A 17,186-nucleotide genomic window follows, 5' to 3' on the forward strand; every position below is an offset into this window, starting at 1 on the left:
GGTAGGGTGCGCGGGGCGTGTGTCATTCGGCTGTTTCCACATGAGTCACGGTGTCATATGAGTTGGGAGCCACGCACCCGCACATGCACGCACCGCGTCCTTCAGATATAAGGAGCGTCAAGCCGCATCTCGGAAGTCACAAAAGCCAATAGAGATCACGGCCAATTCTCAGACGGCATTGAACAACCGTTATCCACAGCAACAATGGGCGAACCAGCCGCAGACGGTCCCGTGCAGGCCACCTCGTCACCAGCAACACTAACATCCGCTCCCGTCGAAGTCCCCGCAGAAAGCGCCTCCGGCCCGACCGACAGCAACCAGGAGCAGGTCGTCACTCCCTGGGATGTACAAGGAGCACAGGTAGACGGCAAGGCCGTCGCTATCGACTACAATAAGCTGGTCGAGCAGTTCGGGACGAGAAGGATAGATCAGGCGCTGCTGGATAGGTTGGAGAAGCTGACGGGGACGAGGCCGCATCCGTTTTTGAGGAGAGGGTTGTTCTTTTCGCACAGGTGAGGAGGTTTGAGGCAATGGGAAGCACTGAGGGACCTTTAGAGGGCGTACGGGATCGACCGGGGTCCACGGGGCCCGGCCAGGTGGACGCACGGCTGATGTGTCTGGGGGGAATGTGCTCTGGTGATGCGACAAGTTCTGACACGATGACTTGTAGAGACCTGACACAACTACTGGACCGATACGAGAAAGGAAAGCCATTCTACCTCTACACCGGCCGTGGACCTAGCAGCGGGAGCATGCACGTCGGCCACATGGTTCCTTTCATCTTCTGCAAATGGTTGCAAGACGTCTTCCAATGTCCGCTAGTCATCCAACTCACCGACGACGAAAAGTTCCTGTTCAAGCAAGAACTGACTATGGCTGACGCATTGAAGTACTCAAAAGAGAACGCCAAGGACATCATGGCGTTCGGGTTCGACCCGGAGAAGACCCTGATCTTCTCCAATCTCGGGTACATGAACCCCGCGTTCTACCAGAACGTGGTACGGATCTCGAAATGCATCACCACCAATGCATCCAAGGCCACGTTCGGGTTTGGTGACAGCGACAATGTTGGCAAACTGCACTTCGTGTCTGTGCAAGCCGCGCCGTCCTTCTCGAACTCGTTCCCGCAGATCTTTGGCGGGAAATCAGATGTGCCATGCTTGATTCCGTGCGCGATTGACCAGGATCCTTACTTCCGACTTACCCGCGATGTCGCTGCCAAGCTGAAGTACCCCAAACCAGCGCTGCTACACGCCATGTTCTTCCCGGCCCTGCAGGTAAGAATCCCCGGTCGAAAGACTTCCTTTCTTTATTCCCACTTCTAACCCACGCCACTCCCCAACTCACAGGGCCCCTCCTCCAAAATGTCCGCCTCCAACGCCTCCTCCGCCATCTACCTTACCGACACCCCCTCCCAAATCAAAAACAAAATCAACAAATACGCCTTCTCCGGCGGCCGCGACACCCTCGAGGAGCACCGCAAGTACGGCGGTAACTGCGACGTCGACGTGTGCTTCCAGTACCTCCGCTTCTTCCTCGACGACGACGATAAGCTTGAGGAGGTTCGCCAGAAGTATACCAGTGGCGAGATGATGACGGGGGAGCTGAAGAAATTTTGTATTGAGGTTGTTACGGGGTTGGTGGGGGAGATGCAGGCGGTATGTAAAGCGTGTTTTCGCCTTGGCTACCTTAATTGTTGGGCTCATGGGTGTCATTTTTTTTTGCAGAGACGGAAGACCCTCACGCAGGAGACGATCGACAAGTTCCTCGACATTGGTCCACGGAACATCGTCACCCCGCCCGCGAAGAAGCCTGTCGCTTAGCGACGTCACGGCAATTTGACTTTATCTCGCTTGTATGTTCAGTTTATATTCATCGAGTTGACGTACGCGCAGCAGCAGCCTGCCAGTTAACTATAATGTCCGCCCCGAATCCACCAGCGAATGAGTTGTATTTCAGCCGCGTTCAGTTGATAATAGCTGATGACGACAGATTCTGCATTTTGTAGATAGACTACATGTAATTAAAGATTCAAACTTAGATGTGCTTCAAGGACTAGCCAAAGAAAGTGCTCTTTGCTTCTCTACGTAGCTACAGATACTCCAACTCAAGAAGTCCGTTGTCGACCCGATTTACGCACGCTCCAAAATGAGCGCAATACCCTGCCCACCCCCAATACACGCCGTCCCCAAAGCATATCGCTTCTTCGTACGTTGCAGCTCATGCGCCAAATGCGCAGTGATCCTCGCCCCACTCGCTCCGAGCGGGTGTCCAATGGCAATGGCCCCACCAGCCAAGTTGACCTTCGACATATCCCATCCAAGCTCGCGGGACACGGCAATCGCCTGCGTGGCAAACGCCTCATTCAATTCAATGATATCCATGTCGTTCAGTGTCAAACCGGCCTTCTTCAACGCGCCTTTGACGGCGGGGACGGGCCCGATACCCATGATCTTAGGGTCGACGCCGGAGTAGTGCCAGCTGACGAGACGAGCGAGGGGTTTGAGGTTTTGGGATTTGACGGCGGATTCGCTGGCGACGACGAGGGAGGCGGCGCCGTCGCAAATCCCGGACGCGTTTCTGTGAGTGATGGGAGCGTGTGAGCTTGTCGGACCTAACTAAAATGGATGTCTGAATGAGTGCATCTTTCTTACCCAGCGGTGACCGTCCCTGTCTGCTTGATGAACACGGATTGCAGCTTTGCGAGCGTCTCGAGAGTTGTTGATCCTCGTGGATGCTCGTCGGCAGTGAACGATTCCGTGCCTTTCCGCGTCTTGATCTCCACGGGAGCGATTTCTGCGTTGAAGATACCGGCAGCGTGTGCTGGAAAAGGGATTTGGGCGTCAGTAAGCATCATAAGAGGACCATGGACAACCGTTTCATCAACCCACCTTTCGCGTAGTTCTGTTGTGATCTCAACGCAAACTCATCAGCCTCTTTCCTCGTGATGCCATATTGTTTCGCAAGATTCTCAGCAGTGATCCCCATCGGCGTCTTCTCGGGGAAAGTGTCCGTGAGAGCATGGGCGAGGGTATCCTCAAGCTTCTGGTCGACACCGTATTTCGTTCCGAAGCGTGCATTCCGCAAGGCATACGGCGCCTGGGTCATGCTCTCTGTCCCGCCGGTGAGTACGATTTCGGCTTCACCTAGAATGATCTCTTGAGCGCCGTTGATGACGGATTGGAACCCGGACCCGCAGAGGCGGTTGATGGTCAACGCGGGCGACTCGATGGGGACGTTGGCGCGGTGACCGACGTGGCGGGCGAGGTATGCGGCATCTGGCAGAGGAATGCGTGTCAGCCAGAACCCCACGTTTGACCACCGAAGTAAAGTATGACCCCGCCAACCTACCTGCAGAGGTTTGCAGCACGTTCCCGTAGATAACAGAGTCTACCTTCGTCCCGCTTGGCAATTCCTTCAATGCAGCCACGGACGCGAGGCCTCCAAGCTCAGTTGCCGAGAAGTTGGTAAGCTTTCCGCCAAAGGCACCGAAGGGCTATGCAAGGGAAGAAAGCAACAATGAGTTAACCTCCTGAAATGGGACTCCTGCCTCCCGCCGAAAGAAAGGATGCTGGACATACCGTGCGCTTGGCTGCGACTGTGGTGCGCAGATAACAAAGGGAGATGCGAAGACGATGAGAACAGACTCCTGAAACATAGATGGGCGGAATGGTGTCGAGGCGACTTACCGATGTAGACGTTCTTTGCAAGGTGTTTGGACGCCATTGTGATAGGTGTTGCAGCCGTGGGAAAGTTGCAATTTTCGAGGAGATGATGATGAGAGTGTCGCCGTATTTGTAGTTTCGCCAGGGGCGGAATCGTGCGAAATCCCAACGGGTTGGATGATTAGTCAGCAACGCTTCGCGTGACTCCTTTTGGCATGTGCAGAACGCAGCACCCGCGACTGCCCGCGGCGGCATTCAATGAACAATGCACCCGTCAAAATCGGTATCCCCTGTCCTTGCTCCCAGTATTCTCCTTGCCCTCCGTATATTCTGCTCGCAAACTCCTTGCACTGGAGTCTGCGAGGTAAGGTACTACTGGCACATGCTGCACTGCTTCGATGAAAAGCCGGATGTAGTCCCCTGAATATATATTAGCCTGCCCAGCGACTGATATGCATCCGCGAAAAACACGCGGGCAGGATCGTGTATATCAAGAGCATACGCCCTGGGTGAAATAGAAAAAGTATCAAGCTTTGGGCCTATATGTAGCCTCCGATCGGCAGCTCAACAGCGAACACTTGATAGCCGGCACCGGTGAACATCTTCAGGAGATATTGTCCGTCGATAGCTATCGCTTTTTCATTCACCGCCGCGTGCAAGTAGCGTAGATGCACATCACATCTTGTATATGTCGGAAAGATAGGTAGGATAGAAATCCTCCTGCACAGGACAAATGGAACTCACAATGTCTCGCGGCGGGTGACAGCGAAACGAAGATGCATACGTGCACGGCCCAAATATTGCTCTCGCATCTGCCGTATCGTCCGTCTTCAGGACGTCAAGATAAATGAACCCTCTTTGCCAGCAGGGACGAACCTCCAGGAGCCATCGGAACTACTATAATAGATGGTGGTACTATTCTTTTCTCATACTGTTAGGGTTCATTGTACACAGATACACGACATCAAAACGAAATGTTTAAAGGGTCCAACGCACAACGCGAAAAGGAAAAGAAAAAGAACAATGAGCTAAGCGTCTATATACAGTACATACAAAATTTCAGCGGCTATGCAGCGGGTAATCCGACTATGTAAGGTATGAAAAAAACACAAAGCATAGATGGAGTGGTACATCAAAAAACACGTACGGCGAAGACGTCCATCTCTCAACTGGACCCCATAACATTCGTCATCGGCGCATAACTCTCACTCTTCAACACAATATACTGCTCCGCATGCGCCTTCAACACCGCCTCCACACGCTCACCCCATTTCAGCGGATCCGGACCAAGTTCCCTCAGACAGTCTCCTAGCGCTTTACAACTGCCCACGGCGCGCGCCCACCCGGTGCCCATTGGCCAGAAGGGTTCCACGAGGGCGTCGCCGACGAGGGCTACTAGGAGGGTTTTTGGGTGTCTTGTGTTGCTCCCGGGGGGCGTGAAGGTGGAGGTAATTGCTTTACTGGGTTCGGTAGCGCAAGTTTTGCCGGTGAAGTCGAAGATGGCGACGTCCGGGCGGGGCGGGCCGCCTTTACTTGACGTGGTTTGGAGGAATTCGCTGTCCGGTGGCACACCTGCCATTGTTGCGACTTCTCTTGCAAATTTGAGTAAGTTGTCGCGGTCGACGTTATCACGTTGCACCAACTCCACGGGATCCGCGCGGTCTTCCTTGACAATTCCCTTGTTGAGCAGGGTGCTGCGTTTGGGCGTCATGACGAGGTAATGCGATTCCTCAGTAATATACGAGGCAAGGTTCTCAAGATCCAGTCCTTTCTCTTTCAGCGAGTTGAAGAAAGGCGCGGAGAGATATGAGACGACTCCGCCCTGCATGGCGTCGGCGGCGGCGGGCGAGTGGGAGGGGACGAAGTTGCAGGTGATACCTGTGGCGACGCCGGCGCGGAAGGAGGTACGGGAGAAGCCGAAGTCGGAGGAGAGTTTGGATTTTTCGCCGCCGGCTAGGACGAGGGTGTTGCATTTTAGGTCGTGTGGTGTTGAGGTGGTAGTGCGGGCTGTCCAGTAGGGGGTGTCTTTGTCGGGTTCGATGCCTGCTAGCTCGGCTTGGGGGATGACTGTGGGAGCAACGAGTTTGTTGTGTAGAGTGAGTACGGGTCCATTCATTAGACCGCGCCCTCGAAGTGAGCTTACTCTCAGCGCCTAAACACAAAGCCATCTTCATAAAAACAATCTGCATGCGTCTGATGGCGACGACATCTCGGTCCTGAACGCAAATCTTGCGGTAAAAGTCTCTCGCCCCCAGCTGATGCACAAGCTCGTCCATGTCCTTTGTGTGTATCCTCATCACATTCACCCTGTTGAATGTGTCTGAAGGGAAGAATGAGCGTGAGAAAATGTTTCGTGCCAGTGGAGGAGAACTGAATAATACGTACTTCGCTTCTCAAGCACGACAATCTTGTCACATCTCAACAAACACATCTCCACAGCAGCCCGAAGTCCTGCCGGCCCCGCGCCCACAATCAGTGCTCTCCTGCCCGCCGCATTCGATAAGTTTGTTGATGATGAAGTCTGCGAAACGTAATGTGGATCGCTGAACCGCGCTTCCATGCATTTCCAGAAATCGCCCAGATGGTGTGTCGCAGTCGCTGAATGCTTGTGAAGTAATGTGTATGTTTCGTACGGGGTCGTTGGCGCGGAGCCACCTTCACGATCTATACACGCCAGCTTCCATGCCTACAGGGGGGAACAAGCACTTAGGTTGTGGGTTGGATGACGATATTTCAAACCGACATCATGCCCGCTCCGCTCGCGACAAGGGTGCTCTTCAGCTCATACAAAAGGACGACCGGCTCCGGCCCGCCTTCGCTCGCGAGTGTGTTGCGCCTTCAGGGCCGTACCCGCTCTGCTCTCTCGCTGTCGCATCCAACCCCTCGCCCCGCTCGTCGCTCTAACTCGCAACTCTCACGAAACCCACCTCAAAAGCCTCCAGTATATCCAATAAGTCATCAGCCTCCGTAAACTTCCTGACAAGGGCAAAAATCGAGTTTCCACCACCAGAACTAGTACTACCCCTTGGGCCAAGAAGTGGTGAACTCGGAGGTAAGGGAGATTGGTTTCGGGGTGTTGCGGTGGAAGATATGGAAGATAGGGAGGTACCGCCGAGCATGTTGATAATATCGCTTACGCTTGCTTTTGGGCTGCTGCTGCCTGTGGTGTGTTCGTCTGGCGGTGGAGTGATGGCGTGAGGAAAAGGATGGAGCGAGGAAGCGGAGTTGGACATGAGGGCGAGACTAAGGGGGAGGACAGCGCGTGCGTGGACTGGATAGTTAGGCTGGACGAAAGGAACTGCCGATGCTATCTTGTGTCAATACCGTCGTCGCCGTCGGAAGTTGCTTTCAAGGAACGTCCTATACATATATGAGTTTCTCTCCAAGGCTGCCGAATGTGCGCTGCCAAGACTGTGAGGCTCTGAAGCACTCTGAAGTAGGCGTCATCAATCGGGGCTGTGGGAATACGCGACAAGAGCGGCGATACACACTCTGCAGCTCACTCTGAAGTTGCTGGAAGGAAGGCCAAAAATACTCTCTCTTTGACAACGGAAGGGCTTTCCGAGAATGTTTTCCGAGGCGGTGGCTTCGATTTGTCGCCCGCAATTTGAACGCTTTGGTGCAAGGATCTGTTCGCGAGCATTTCTTTGCAGATCTATCAAGTACGTCCGCCATCTCCCGCGACAGTTCTACAACTCGACCAGGCTAGATGGCACTCACCATCGAGAGGAGGCATTGGGATGCTACTAAACATGCCACAGGTGAGACGCAGAGTCGTATGAAGCTGACAAGATCCAGCTCCACAATGAGCGGCGGATGATGTTTAAAGTTGTCGAGACGCACCGCAGTGAAAAAGGTTCCAGTCTGGAGCCATGCGGCGGGTTGAACCACCCCAAGTACAAGAGTGCGACGTCGAGTGCGAGCCCCTCTCGACCAGTTCAAACGGAGGAATTAGTAGACGGTACTATTCCAATCTGATGAGGCTGGATCAAGTGCCTCGAAGACAGTCGGAGCGCTCAACATGTGCTGAACGCACGGCAAAAATCTGACAAAGCGGGGCGAGGGAGCGCACTACAGGACTTTCACGCCTAGATCATAGCCGGGGACTCGGTGAACATAGACCTCGATACTGGGTTGGGATCGAGGTTTGTGTTCGCCAAGTGTGATTTGGATGGTCAAGATTCATCAATGTTTCGCCTTTGGACAAGCAGGGTGTCAGAGACGATGCCTGTACGAAGACTGATGGCCATATAATGTATGTACAGGATGAGCACCGACAGGAAGGCCATACTCCGCAAAAGGGAAGTCCACACGTCACCCGCGCACATGATGACGCTGGCCTGCGAGAAAACTCCCACTCCAACTCCAGCTCAACGTCGTCGTCTCAAGACTTCCAACGGAAGACCCCCCTTGGCCCCATATTACAGATATACCCGACGTACTATCTAGTCGCTTATATCAGTAGACACCCATAGTAAAGCCTGCCAAGGTTACTCCGCTGTCCCGATTGCAGCAGCACCGTATTGTTTCTGCTCCGCCAAGGAACGGAAGCCGACCCGCTAAACGCAAGGTCCACTGAGATCGACCTAGCAAGTCTGGAACAACCCAGTCGGCAGAGAAGCCACTCCTAGTAACATAAGCTTCCAAACACCATGCCGACCCCACCTCCGAATGGCGACGTGGACATAGCAGCAACATTCAAGCTATTGCTAATTGGTGATTCCGGAACTGGGAAATCGTCCCTACTTCTGCGCTTTACGGATGATACGTGGCTGCAGCCAGATGAAGTCTCAGCAACTATTGGTGGGTGTTTTAGGGACCACTTGCGTCCTTTGGGCGACTGGGAGTTGGCGGTGACGACGGTGCCGTGTCAAGGCCGTGCACACACGAGAACAAAGCGTCTCACACTGTCTTCCATTTGTCCAGGTGTTGACTTCAAAGTGAAGATAGTGGATGTTGAAAATAAGCGGTACAAGCTGACAATATGGGTAAGCTGGCGACTGTTAGCCGTCTTGTGCATGTCAACGCAGTCGGTGTTTCTTGTATTTCAGCGAACCTAATTTCTCTTTTGACATTCAAAGGACACCGCTGGTCAAGAGCGATTCCGAACACTGACTTCCAGCTATTACCGTGGAGCTCAGGGAGTGATTCTAGGTGAGCCGGCGTTGTCCCTCCTCAAATGGTCACAAAAGCATGCACGAACATAGCACTCACACTACTCCATTCACCCAGTATACGACGTATCCAACCGTCAAACATTCGAACATCTCCAACTGTGGTTCAACGAGCTGGATACCTACTCGTCCAGCCGGGACGTGATAAAGATTATCGTGGGAAACAAATGCGACAAGGATACGCCTGGCGTGCGGGAAGTGTCTCGGAAGGACGGAGAAGCTTTCGCGAGGAGGATGGGGACGCTGTTCATCGAAACTAGCGCAAAGACGAAGACGGGTGTGAAGGATGCGTTTGTTGAGGTCGTTCGTAAGGTGGGTGTCTCGTCGTCGACCGAAGAATCAACGTCTGGTCGAGTTGCCGCATGGCGATTGGTATACTGACGATATTGTCTTCGGCATTCTTGTGACAGATCGCGGAAACGCCAGCATTGTGGCAGAAGCAACAAGGTCCCCGCCCAGGAGCTGTTCAGCTGCACGGCGAGGAAGAAGAACAACAAGGAGTCTGCGGATGTTAAATCCAGAGCTCCTCCGAGGCCTTCCGCTACATCGATCCCCGTAGGCTCTCGCGATCGATCTCCTCCTAGCTTTCCACGCCCGGAATGTGCCGCGATCGTTCACAATGCAAGATTGCAATCCAACTTCCCTTGGCACCCCTCGCAACTCATCCCCCCTTGCGACGACGACACGATTTCCGGTGCGCTATCCAGCCGCCTAACCCCCCAGTGTACCTTCCCTAATTGATAAAATCCCCGTTTCACCGACCTCGGTTTTTGTATTTTGCGCCCTGTTGTTTAGCTACTAGTTTTTCCCTTCCATCGCACCGTAGCACATCCCTTATTCAATAGTCCCTACCCTTTTTGCTTCGGTGTCCTTGTCGTTTATCGTATTCGATTTTTGTTAGTTCTTGTTTTGCTCTTGCCCTGTGATTTGATGATTCAGTGTAGCGTAGTCCTCTAAGTATGAAGTAACTGTATATGTATATCGTTCTATAGGTAACGAGTTGCTAGATTGTTGCAGAGAAGCCATTACGACCATTACTGAACCGTCCGGAACTAGCCGACGAACGACGGCGTCAGCACTCATCCACAGAGTCCCTCTGTCCCTCGCCCCCTCCAAGATCACACAAAATAAACCCCATCAAACATCCTAAGCCGTCCAAACGACCTCGTCAAATCCCCCACAGGTATGCCAACTCCCGCCGCCGCCGCATCCCTCTCAATCGACCGTCTTCGTCCACCCGCTTCCCTCCCACCATCCCCGCCATCGTGCTCCCTAACCTCAACAACACCCGCGTACCCCTCCCTAATCGACCCCCCACCAAACGACCCCACGGGTGAGCCCATCAAAACCGACATCGACGAGACGCCCATCCCCAAGAAAGAGGACATGGGATTCGAAGCACTCAACGAAGCCATAGACCCGCTCGCGCTCAACGGACTCGGCGCAAGGACATCCACCATCCCTGCCGCCAGATCACATCCCGCTGTCAAAGTATGGAGGATCATGGAGGCGCGGGTGAGGGAGGTTGTCAGGTGGTGGGTGCTGGGGCGGCGCGGGGGGCTCGTTGTGGGGTGGTTGTGGGTGTGATGGTGGGGGTTCGCGTAGTGGGGTGGGGAGAAGGAGGGTGGGGATGAGGTACCCAGGGTGTGGGAGCGGAGGATGGGGGAGTGGGGGAGGAGGGGTGGGAGGTGGGTGTGGGTTTGGGGGGGTTGGGATGTTGACAGCGCTGTGCGGGGAAGAGATGGGATGCTTAATGAGCGATGTTATGCTGCTGGGTGGTATTACAATCTTACCGGAAAATGTGGGCGACATGGCTGTGGCTACTATCCCGTTATCCATTCCTACGACGTCCAAGATGATATCAGTCTATTGAAGTTTTCTGAAGAAACAGCCCAATATGCGGCCGACACAAAGGACATTTCAACCACCGGCCTCAATCAAAACCTACCCCAAAACCCCACACCCCCCATCCACCCCCTCTCCTTCTCACACTGCTCACACACCACCACCTCCCTGGCTCCCACAACCACTGCCCTCCTCGCCGGCCGCAACCCATCATATATCGACCGCGTCGCCAGAACATCATCCCCGTCTTCGCTCCCGTCGGCGTTGAACCGCGAGTGAGGCGGGAAGAGGGATTGCAGGGCGTGGCAGTCGTGGTAGGTGGCCCAGAACCGTTTGGAGCGGGAGCGGAGGTGCGAGAGGTGTGTTGTTACGGTGGCTTTCCAGTTTATTGTTATTGAGGGGCTGCGTGTGGTGATGGGCGGTCAGATATTCTGCTCAAATGCACACCTCAACATCTAAAACCAACAAGTAAAGAGCACACCTACCCATTCTCCTCAACCCCATCCATCCCAAAAACCTCCCCATCCCCCTCCCCAACATGAGCAACAACATAAGAATCCTGATGAATCTCCGCCAGCGCACAAAGCCGTCTCCACAATGCGGGCTCCTCGGCGCATTTGCGCCATGAGCGAGACACCCCGCAGAGCAGGCAGAGCGTCTCGCCGGGGAGGTGGGCGAAAATTTTGATGAGCAGTTCCGGGGGGAGGAGTGGTGGTGCCGAGGTGACGGGGGCGGGCGGGGGTGGGGTTTGGGCGGACATTCTGTTGAGATGTGGGAGGCAGAGTGATTTCTGTTTATTCGTGCAAACTGTATGCGAACCGCTCTTCTTTTAATCGTATGTCGGGTTTTGACGGGGCTTCCTTACCCGCTATCCCCACGTCATTCCTCTAGCTCTCACGCCCCCTGTTCTCCGTTTCCTCGCCATCCTCGATTTACTTTTCAGCCACACTTCATATTGCATTTAGCTTAATTCGGAGGATTTCCTGTCTGCTGGGCATTGCTTACGCTCCCTTTGTTTAGCAAGGAGGCGCAATATTGCATCTGACTCCTGGTAAGACGACGAAGAGAGTAACGTCGTTACCTGAAATGCGAGAAATCAGCAAAGTTTGACAGGGAAAAGCGGCTGACAGAATTGACAGCACCCGACGCTTATGTAATGACGGGGTCAGCGAAGTGAATGGCTAGAAGCGGGTAACTCGTGCTAAATGTGAGCAACTCGGGTTAGGGTCAGACTACTAGTTAGACAGTTGCCGAGCGGAGCGTGGTAGACCCTGATTGTAGGAGGTAAGGCCGACTCACCGAAGGCAAAGGGGTTCTTAGGTTTGTTAATCAGATGGTGCAATTTGGCTGTAAAAAAGTCTTATTCTTGAAGTGAGCTACCCACATTTAGCACGAGTTACCCTAGTCACGCCCGTCAGCGAAAATCTGCTTTACTGATCATAACGACGGCTGATTATGCAGCATCTATTGCAGTGATAAAGGTATATTGACTCTTCGGTAACACTCTATCTAGAGAGAGTCTACTTCGCACTCGTGGCCAGAGTCTCCATCTATCGTAGGAAGATTCAGTCAGGGACCGGCCCTATGACGATTCTATGTAAATTTTCTAGTTGGCAGCGGGGACAATGTTATGGTTGACCAGCTGCTTGAGCACACGGTCAGCAATGACTTGGTGCGTCTTTGTCGTAGGGTGGGAGTCGTACAGGAGGAAATCCGCGGGGTTGGGGCAAGCAACGCGGGGAGCGGTAGGGTTCACCCGCGAGACACATGTCTTGAGCACGTCGCCGATAGGCATTTTGAAGCCCCACTTTTTGCGGTTGAGCACGATGTATGCGAACTCGATCTCCATAGAAATGGCCACGAGCTTGACAGAGGGGTTCAGAACCGCGAGCTTGATCAGCTCGCCGGCGAGGATAAGGTTGTGCTGGACCCATGGGATCTGACTCTGGCCTGGGGGCAGGTTGAACACCACAATGTTTTTCGCCCCGGATTTGATGAGGGTGTTGACGGAGGCCACAATGTTGCCGACCACCACCTTCGGGGTGAAGAGGGAGACGTTGGCATTCTTGCTCCAGTAGTCGTTGGCACCGGACCAAACGCTGAACAAAGTCGTGGAGGCGTCGAAGGGCTGGCCGGCCGATGCGAACTGGTTGACCTGCTCGATGAGGCCCGGGAGGCGGTAGTCAATATAACCGTTCGTGTCGGCACCAGGCTCGTTGGCGGCCGACGTGGTGGAACCCCCGTACGCGTAGTTGTCAACGGACGCTTTGAGTGTCTGGGAAATGTAATCGGACCAGACGAGACCGTTCGTGTAGCGTCCTTCGGGGTAGACATCGCGCGGGAAGGGAGGGTTTGCGCCATTCGCGTCCATAAACTTGGCGGTGTTTCCGTTGTCTATAGAATTGAGAGAATGACAGAAGGTCAGCGGGGAGCTCGTAGCATTCTCTTATTCGACGAAGAGACGGCAGGAAACACGTACCAGACAAGGAGTCTCCAAACACAATCATCTTCTTCACACCAACGGCCTGAGCGCCGGGGATCTCCCAAGGGAAGATGGGAAGAGACAACCTCTTTTCGAGTTCAACCTCCACAGTGTTTTCGCGCGTGGCGACCGGGGCAGCCGACACGGCGGAGACCGCGGCGAGCACGAAGACGGCGATGTTCCTGAGGCCGAGCATGTTGGCAAGTGTCGTCTCGTGCGCTTGAGAACTTGGGATAGTACGAGGTGGTACTGAACACAGGGGGGCGCGCACATCCCCGTTGCTTTTATAGGATTCCGAACATGGCGCTCGGCGGACTAGTGGTGTGGGTCGCACTGGTAGTCAAAGCCAGGTGTACGGAAAACTTTGCTGCCTGCGCAGCTTCAAATGCGAACCGCTGTGAAAAGGCCATGACGACTCGAAAGCGGCCGAAAATCATAGGTTCTGTAACTTCAGTTACGCGTTTGATGAACTTACGAAGCCTCCTCCTGATGAGCAATTTTTCGCTACAGAAGCCGTCCCACGCAAGCAGAAAAGGACACAAGTATAAGACGGCTCCCTATTTCCCACGGGTGGCCGGAAATGGCCGGGCTATGGAATTGGGAATCGACCCAAAACCGCCGGTCGTCGGAGAAGACACCTGTCTCCGATCGGAAAAGACACCCGTCTCCCATCAGGTGACGGTACCGACTCCATAGGGTGCCACCCGTCAACGCTGTCGAATTCGCCTGTTGAAGCCTAGGAAAGGAGACCTCACCATCGGGTCAAGTAGTTGAAAGTGGGTTAACCGTTCTTTGCCTCATCCTCCGGCCGATTGGCGTCTTGGAATACATCACACTATTCACAGAAAACGGCAATGATGTTTGCAACTTTTGCACAGAGTTGATATGGCTAGCGTTGGACCACTTCAAGAAAATCATGATACGTCTGCCTCCCTTCGCTGTAGATTCTCAAACTACTTCCGTCCCAGGGCCAAACTGCTAGATCCTAGCTTGCTGCTGGTATTTGTTTTGGGAGTGACCGAAGTTGTGCCGCTGAAGGCTCCTCCGCCAGCCATTTGTTTGTTCTTCTTGATGGCCCCCGCAAACGCGCGGACCATGGTGGCGAAGGTCGTCTGAACCTTGCGAAGCTGTGGTAGTAGATGATGGATTAACACTGACGCTAGACGAAAACAGCAATGAGAATCAAGCGCTAGACGATCATTTTCTCATACCTCCCAAATGATGCTCCTCCGTTCCAGAGCGCCCGATGACTCGAGTGTGCCAAAGTCCAATTTGGTGAGCTGCGCCATCTGAGCTGCTAGGCGCGACAAAGGCAACGTGACGAAGACGAAAACAGTAGCAATGAGCGCCGCCACGCCCACACCGATTCCAATGCTCATTCCCAAACTGCGCTTGCGGGCGCTGTCAATGACTCCGTAAATCTGGACGTTGGAAATGAAGAGGAAACATGGCCGATTCAGCTGGGGCATTGGCGACGTTTGGATTTGCTTCACTTACCTCACTGTGAGGAACAGCGGCGACGACCAAGAATCGATCTTGGTCTCTCGTGCTCATCTCAACTACAGCCGTGTTGATGATCTAAGCGGTGAAAGTGCCCCACATCAGCGTCGGTGATTGAGCATGGCTCCACGTACTTTCGAAGACGTATACCCACCCATTCTGTGCCATCGATTTTGGTATTGTACGACGTCCCATCTCCGATTGCGGCCAGAGCGGCCGCCCCGTCACCGTATCGACTTTTCAACGAACCCTGAATGGAAATCGTGAAGGCGTCGGGTTTCGCCTCGGCAAAAAGGATGACGCCGCCTATTTGCGACTCATCAACGATCATGTTACTGCTGGCTGCGATGGTGAAGTTGGCGTCCTGGAAGAACAAGGCCACCACTAGAGGAATCGAACAGTGCGAGCCATCAGCACCGAGTAGAAAACGCATCGCCTCACACTCAAAAGCATCAAGAACGAGTTCCTACCGCTGTTGGCTACAGGGGGTTTCAATGCGCGAAGTAAATCGTTCCACACATCGTCAATGCGGAAACCCGCGACACATGAGTAGTCGGGTCTAGTCGCGCCAGCGGCGTAGTGCCTTGAGCCCACAACACCAAGCTTCCAGCCGTTTTGCAGCCGAGCAACTGGTAAGAAGAAACAAGAAAGTGATTTGAGTCTTATGGTTGTAATGTTATGTACCCCGCGTCAGTCAGAGGAAACACTCACTGGAGAATTCGGGGATCGCAGGCGTTGGAGGCTCCTTCCCCAAAATCATCATACAATCTGACAACATCTTTGGCTCGATGTTGTAGGTGAAGGGATCGGCTTTCGGAACACCGATAAGCGGTTTGTACTGTAGCGCCGAGGGATATCCAGAGGCTTTGAAGAGGGTCAGTAAGTCAAACATTCAAAGCAGATAATACACAACTCAAACGGAATTGGAACACTCACTGGAGTTCAAGTAAAAGTATCCGGTCTGATTCATGTACGTTCCTGCGGCGCACCCCGGATAGGCTGGGCGCGTTCCCTCGGCTTTTCCTGGCTCGGTCACACCTAGGAACGATATCCCGGTGTAGATGGTGTATTGCAGCTATTACGAGCCCAATTAACGCCTACTTTCAGCACCAGAGGGTCCGCACACTCAGCACAGCATGAGGACGTTTACTTACCACACCGTAGTCCACCATGGACATCCAGTCATAGCAGTCGTTGACGAGGGGGGTATTTGCACTGATACAATGGGAAGAGATCAAAAGTGAACTCCATCATATCAAAGACCATAGCGCAGTCAAGGAATTACTCACTCATATCCGGACTTCCAATGGGCCGAATAGCAGGTGAGGGTAGACATCTCGTATGTCTCCCCCAAGGAGAGAATGGTGGGGATGATCGACCCAGTGGTTAAGGACTTGGCCGTGAAATTACCTAGATCCACCAGAGCACACAGGCAAGTTGCTTTAGTACAATCGGATATTGCGGCGCCGGGCAAGCCTTCACTTACTATTGAATGTTTCGGACGTGGCGGGATTCTTCAACAGGCTGTTGACGAGGGGCACTAGGTTTCTGGCGGGCGCCTCCGCCTGTACTTTAACCTGTATGCGGGAAAATCGGTTCAGGTAATGTTTCCGACGTCGGTTTCGAATTCAGCCGCGCCTCACATTGGCTAACAGCGCCCTTAAATACTCTCCAGCCAAAAGGTCAGTAGTGTCTTCACTGGCTTTGTTCAGGACGACGGAGCTCTGTACGAAACAAAGGAGCCAACAGCTATGTAAGTAAGTGGCCTTGGCAGTGCTCCGAGCAGCCTCCCTGAGTCCCTCTGCAATACTGCATCCAGACCGTCAGAGACTTACCGGAACGGCCACGGCAATGAGAGCCACGAGAACCAGGACGGGCGCGAGAATAATCAGAGGGATGGGGGGAAGAAGGCTCTTGGCATCTTTTTGCTTCGACTCTTTGGCCAGGTCGCTTTGAAATGGTTAGCTCATTGGGTCGAGCAGAACGTCGAGCAATTGCGCCGATCTAACCTAACGTTCTGCTCGACGTCCGCCATTCTCACTTCGGCTCTTTACCGCTGATGGTCGTTTAAGTGACAGATGAAGGTGGCTATAGTAAAGATGGTAAGACTACAGTAACACACAAGAACATATATCCGGGGGGAGTGGGCGAGACCTCTCTTTTATAGAGGGCGCATATCTCTGGAGAAGGTAAACATTTCCTGTTATTCAACATGTGTCACCGTCGCGATCGGACTTGGTGTCGACCGCGCTGTCAAAAGTGGTAATGTCGGTTAAAGTTTCGCGCCCCTCTTTGCACTAGGCCTTTTGCAAAGACCCCTGAATGCGTTTTCCACAATGACATTGTCCGATCTGCCGAAATCCTTCCAGAAAACCCTCATGCTCCCTTCGGTGTTCATTCATGTGCACACTCTCTCTGCACTGAATGTCGTGAAAGGGTGATGAGTAAATTCCTGGGTTCTGCGCCTCTGCTCCAGGCCTTTGCAAGGACCCCTGAACGTGTTTACCACAATAACATTGT

General features: G+C 53.5%; 7 protein-coding genes across 7 annotated transcripts; 2 read left to right on the forward strand and 5 right to left on the reverse strand.

The window, feature by feature from the left end:
- Window positions 1-144: 144 nt before the first annotated feature.
- Window positions 145-2,036, forward strand: EV422DRAFT_523461 (tryptophanyl-tRNA synthetase). The gene is made up of 4 exons (XM_053069908.1): window positions 145-512; window positions 671-1,277; window positions 1,350-1,658; window positions 1,728-2,036. The coding sequence occupies exons 1-4, from the start codon at window positions 205-207 to the stop codon at window positions 1,821-1,823; spliced, it is 1,320 nt and encodes a 439-aa protein (XP_052927300.1). The 5' UTR covers window positions 145-204; the 3' UTR covers window positions 1,824-2,036.
- EV422DRAFT_523462 (Thiolase, N-terminal domain-containing protein) lies at window positions 2,037-3,798 on the reverse strand. The gene is made up of 6 exons (XM_053069909.1): window positions 3,690-3,798; window positions 3,582-3,598; window positions 3,352-3,496; window positions 2,892-3,278; window positions 2,655-2,823; window positions 2,037-2,580 (listed from the first exon to the last, which is right to left on the reverse strand). Exons 1-6 carry the CDS (start codon window positions 3,724-3,726, stop codon window positions 2,133-2,135), a joined length of 1,203 nt encoding a protein of 400 aa, XP_052927301.1. The 5' UTR covers window positions 3,727-3,798; the 3' UTR covers window positions 2,037-2,132.
- Window positions 3,799-4,561: 763 nt separating this feature from the next.
- On the reverse strand, window positions 4,562-6,470 carry EV422DRAFT_523465 (uncharacterized protein). Its single transcript, XM_053069910.1, has 3 exons — window positions 6,051-6,470; window positions 5,809-5,985; window positions 4,562-5,732 (listed from the first exon to the last, which is right to left on the reverse strand). Exons 1-3 carry the CDS (start codon window positions 6,223-6,225, stop codon window positions 4,831-4,833), a joined length of 1,254 nt encoding a protein of 417 aa, XP_052927302.1. The 5' UTR covers window positions 6,226-6,470; the 3' UTR covers window positions 4,562-4,830.
- A 1,746-nt stretch (window positions 6,471-8,216) lies between these two features.
- EV422DRAFT_392848 (P-loop containing nucleoside triphosphate hydrolase protein) lies at window positions 8,217-9,689 on the forward strand. Its single transcript, XM_053066865.1, has 4 exons — window positions 8,217-8,653; window positions 8,747-8,819; window positions 8,898-9,151; window positions 9,250-9,689. The coding sequence occupies exons 1-4, from the start codon at window positions 8,318-8,320 to the stop codon at window positions 9,352-9,354; spliced, it is 768 nt and encodes a 255-aa protein (XP_052927303.1). The 5' UTR covers window positions 8,217-8,317; the 3' UTR covers window positions 9,355-9,689.
- A 150-nt stretch (window positions 9,690-9,839) lies between these two features.
- EV422DRAFT_523473 (uncharacterized protein) lies at window positions 9,840-10,680 on the reverse strand (the record flags this gene model as incomplete). The annotated part of the gene is made up of 2 exons (XM_053069911.1): window positions 9,840-10,565; window positions 10,633-10,680. Coding segments are annotated over 2 exons (656 nt in total), but the record flags the coding sequence as incomplete, so codon positions are not given.
- A 1,313-nt stretch (window positions 10,681-11,993) lies between these two features.
- Window positions 11,994-13,620, reverse strand: EV422DRAFT_523476 (uncharacterized protein). Its single transcript, XM_053069912.1, has 2 exons — window positions 13,164-13,620; window positions 11,994-13,078 (listed from the first exon to the last, which is right to left on the reverse strand). Exons 1-2 carry the CDS (start codon window positions 13,360-13,362, stop codon window positions 12,291-12,293), a joined length of 987 nt encoding a protein of 328 aa, XP_052927305.1. The 5' UTR covers window positions 13,363-13,620; the 3' UTR covers window positions 11,994-12,290.
- A 344-nt stretch (window positions 13,621-13,964) lies between these two features.
- On the reverse strand, window positions 13,965-16,861 carry EV422DRAFT_523478 (uncharacterized protein). Its single transcript, XM_053069913.1, has 13 exons — window positions 16,676-16,861; window positions 16,502-16,616; window positions 16,310-16,390; window positions 16,153-16,243; window positions 15,956-16,076; window positions 15,821-15,881; window positions 15,603-15,741; window positions 15,378-15,530; window positions 15,137-15,295; window positions 14,821-15,050; window positions 14,664-14,744; window positions 14,378-14,587; window positions 13,965-14,293 (listed from the first exon to the last, which is right to left on the reverse strand). Exons 1-13 carry the CDS (start codon window positions 16,699-16,701, stop codon window positions 14,120-14,122), a joined length of 1,641 nt encoding a protein of 546 aa, XP_052927306.1. The 5' UTR covers window positions 16,702-16,861; the 3' UTR covers window positions 13,965-14,119.
- Between the last annotated feature and the right edge of the window lie 325 nt (window positions 16,862-17,186).

Source organism: Fimicolochytrium jonesii, assembly GCF_025526975.1.
Source record: "Fimicolochytrium jonesii strain JEL569 chromosome Unknown EV422scaffold_6, whole genome shotgun sequence".
Lineage (NCBI taxonomy): Eukaryota > Fungi > Chytridiomycota > Chytridiomycetes > Spizellomycetales > Powellomycetaceae > Fimicolochytrium > Fimicolochytrium jonesii.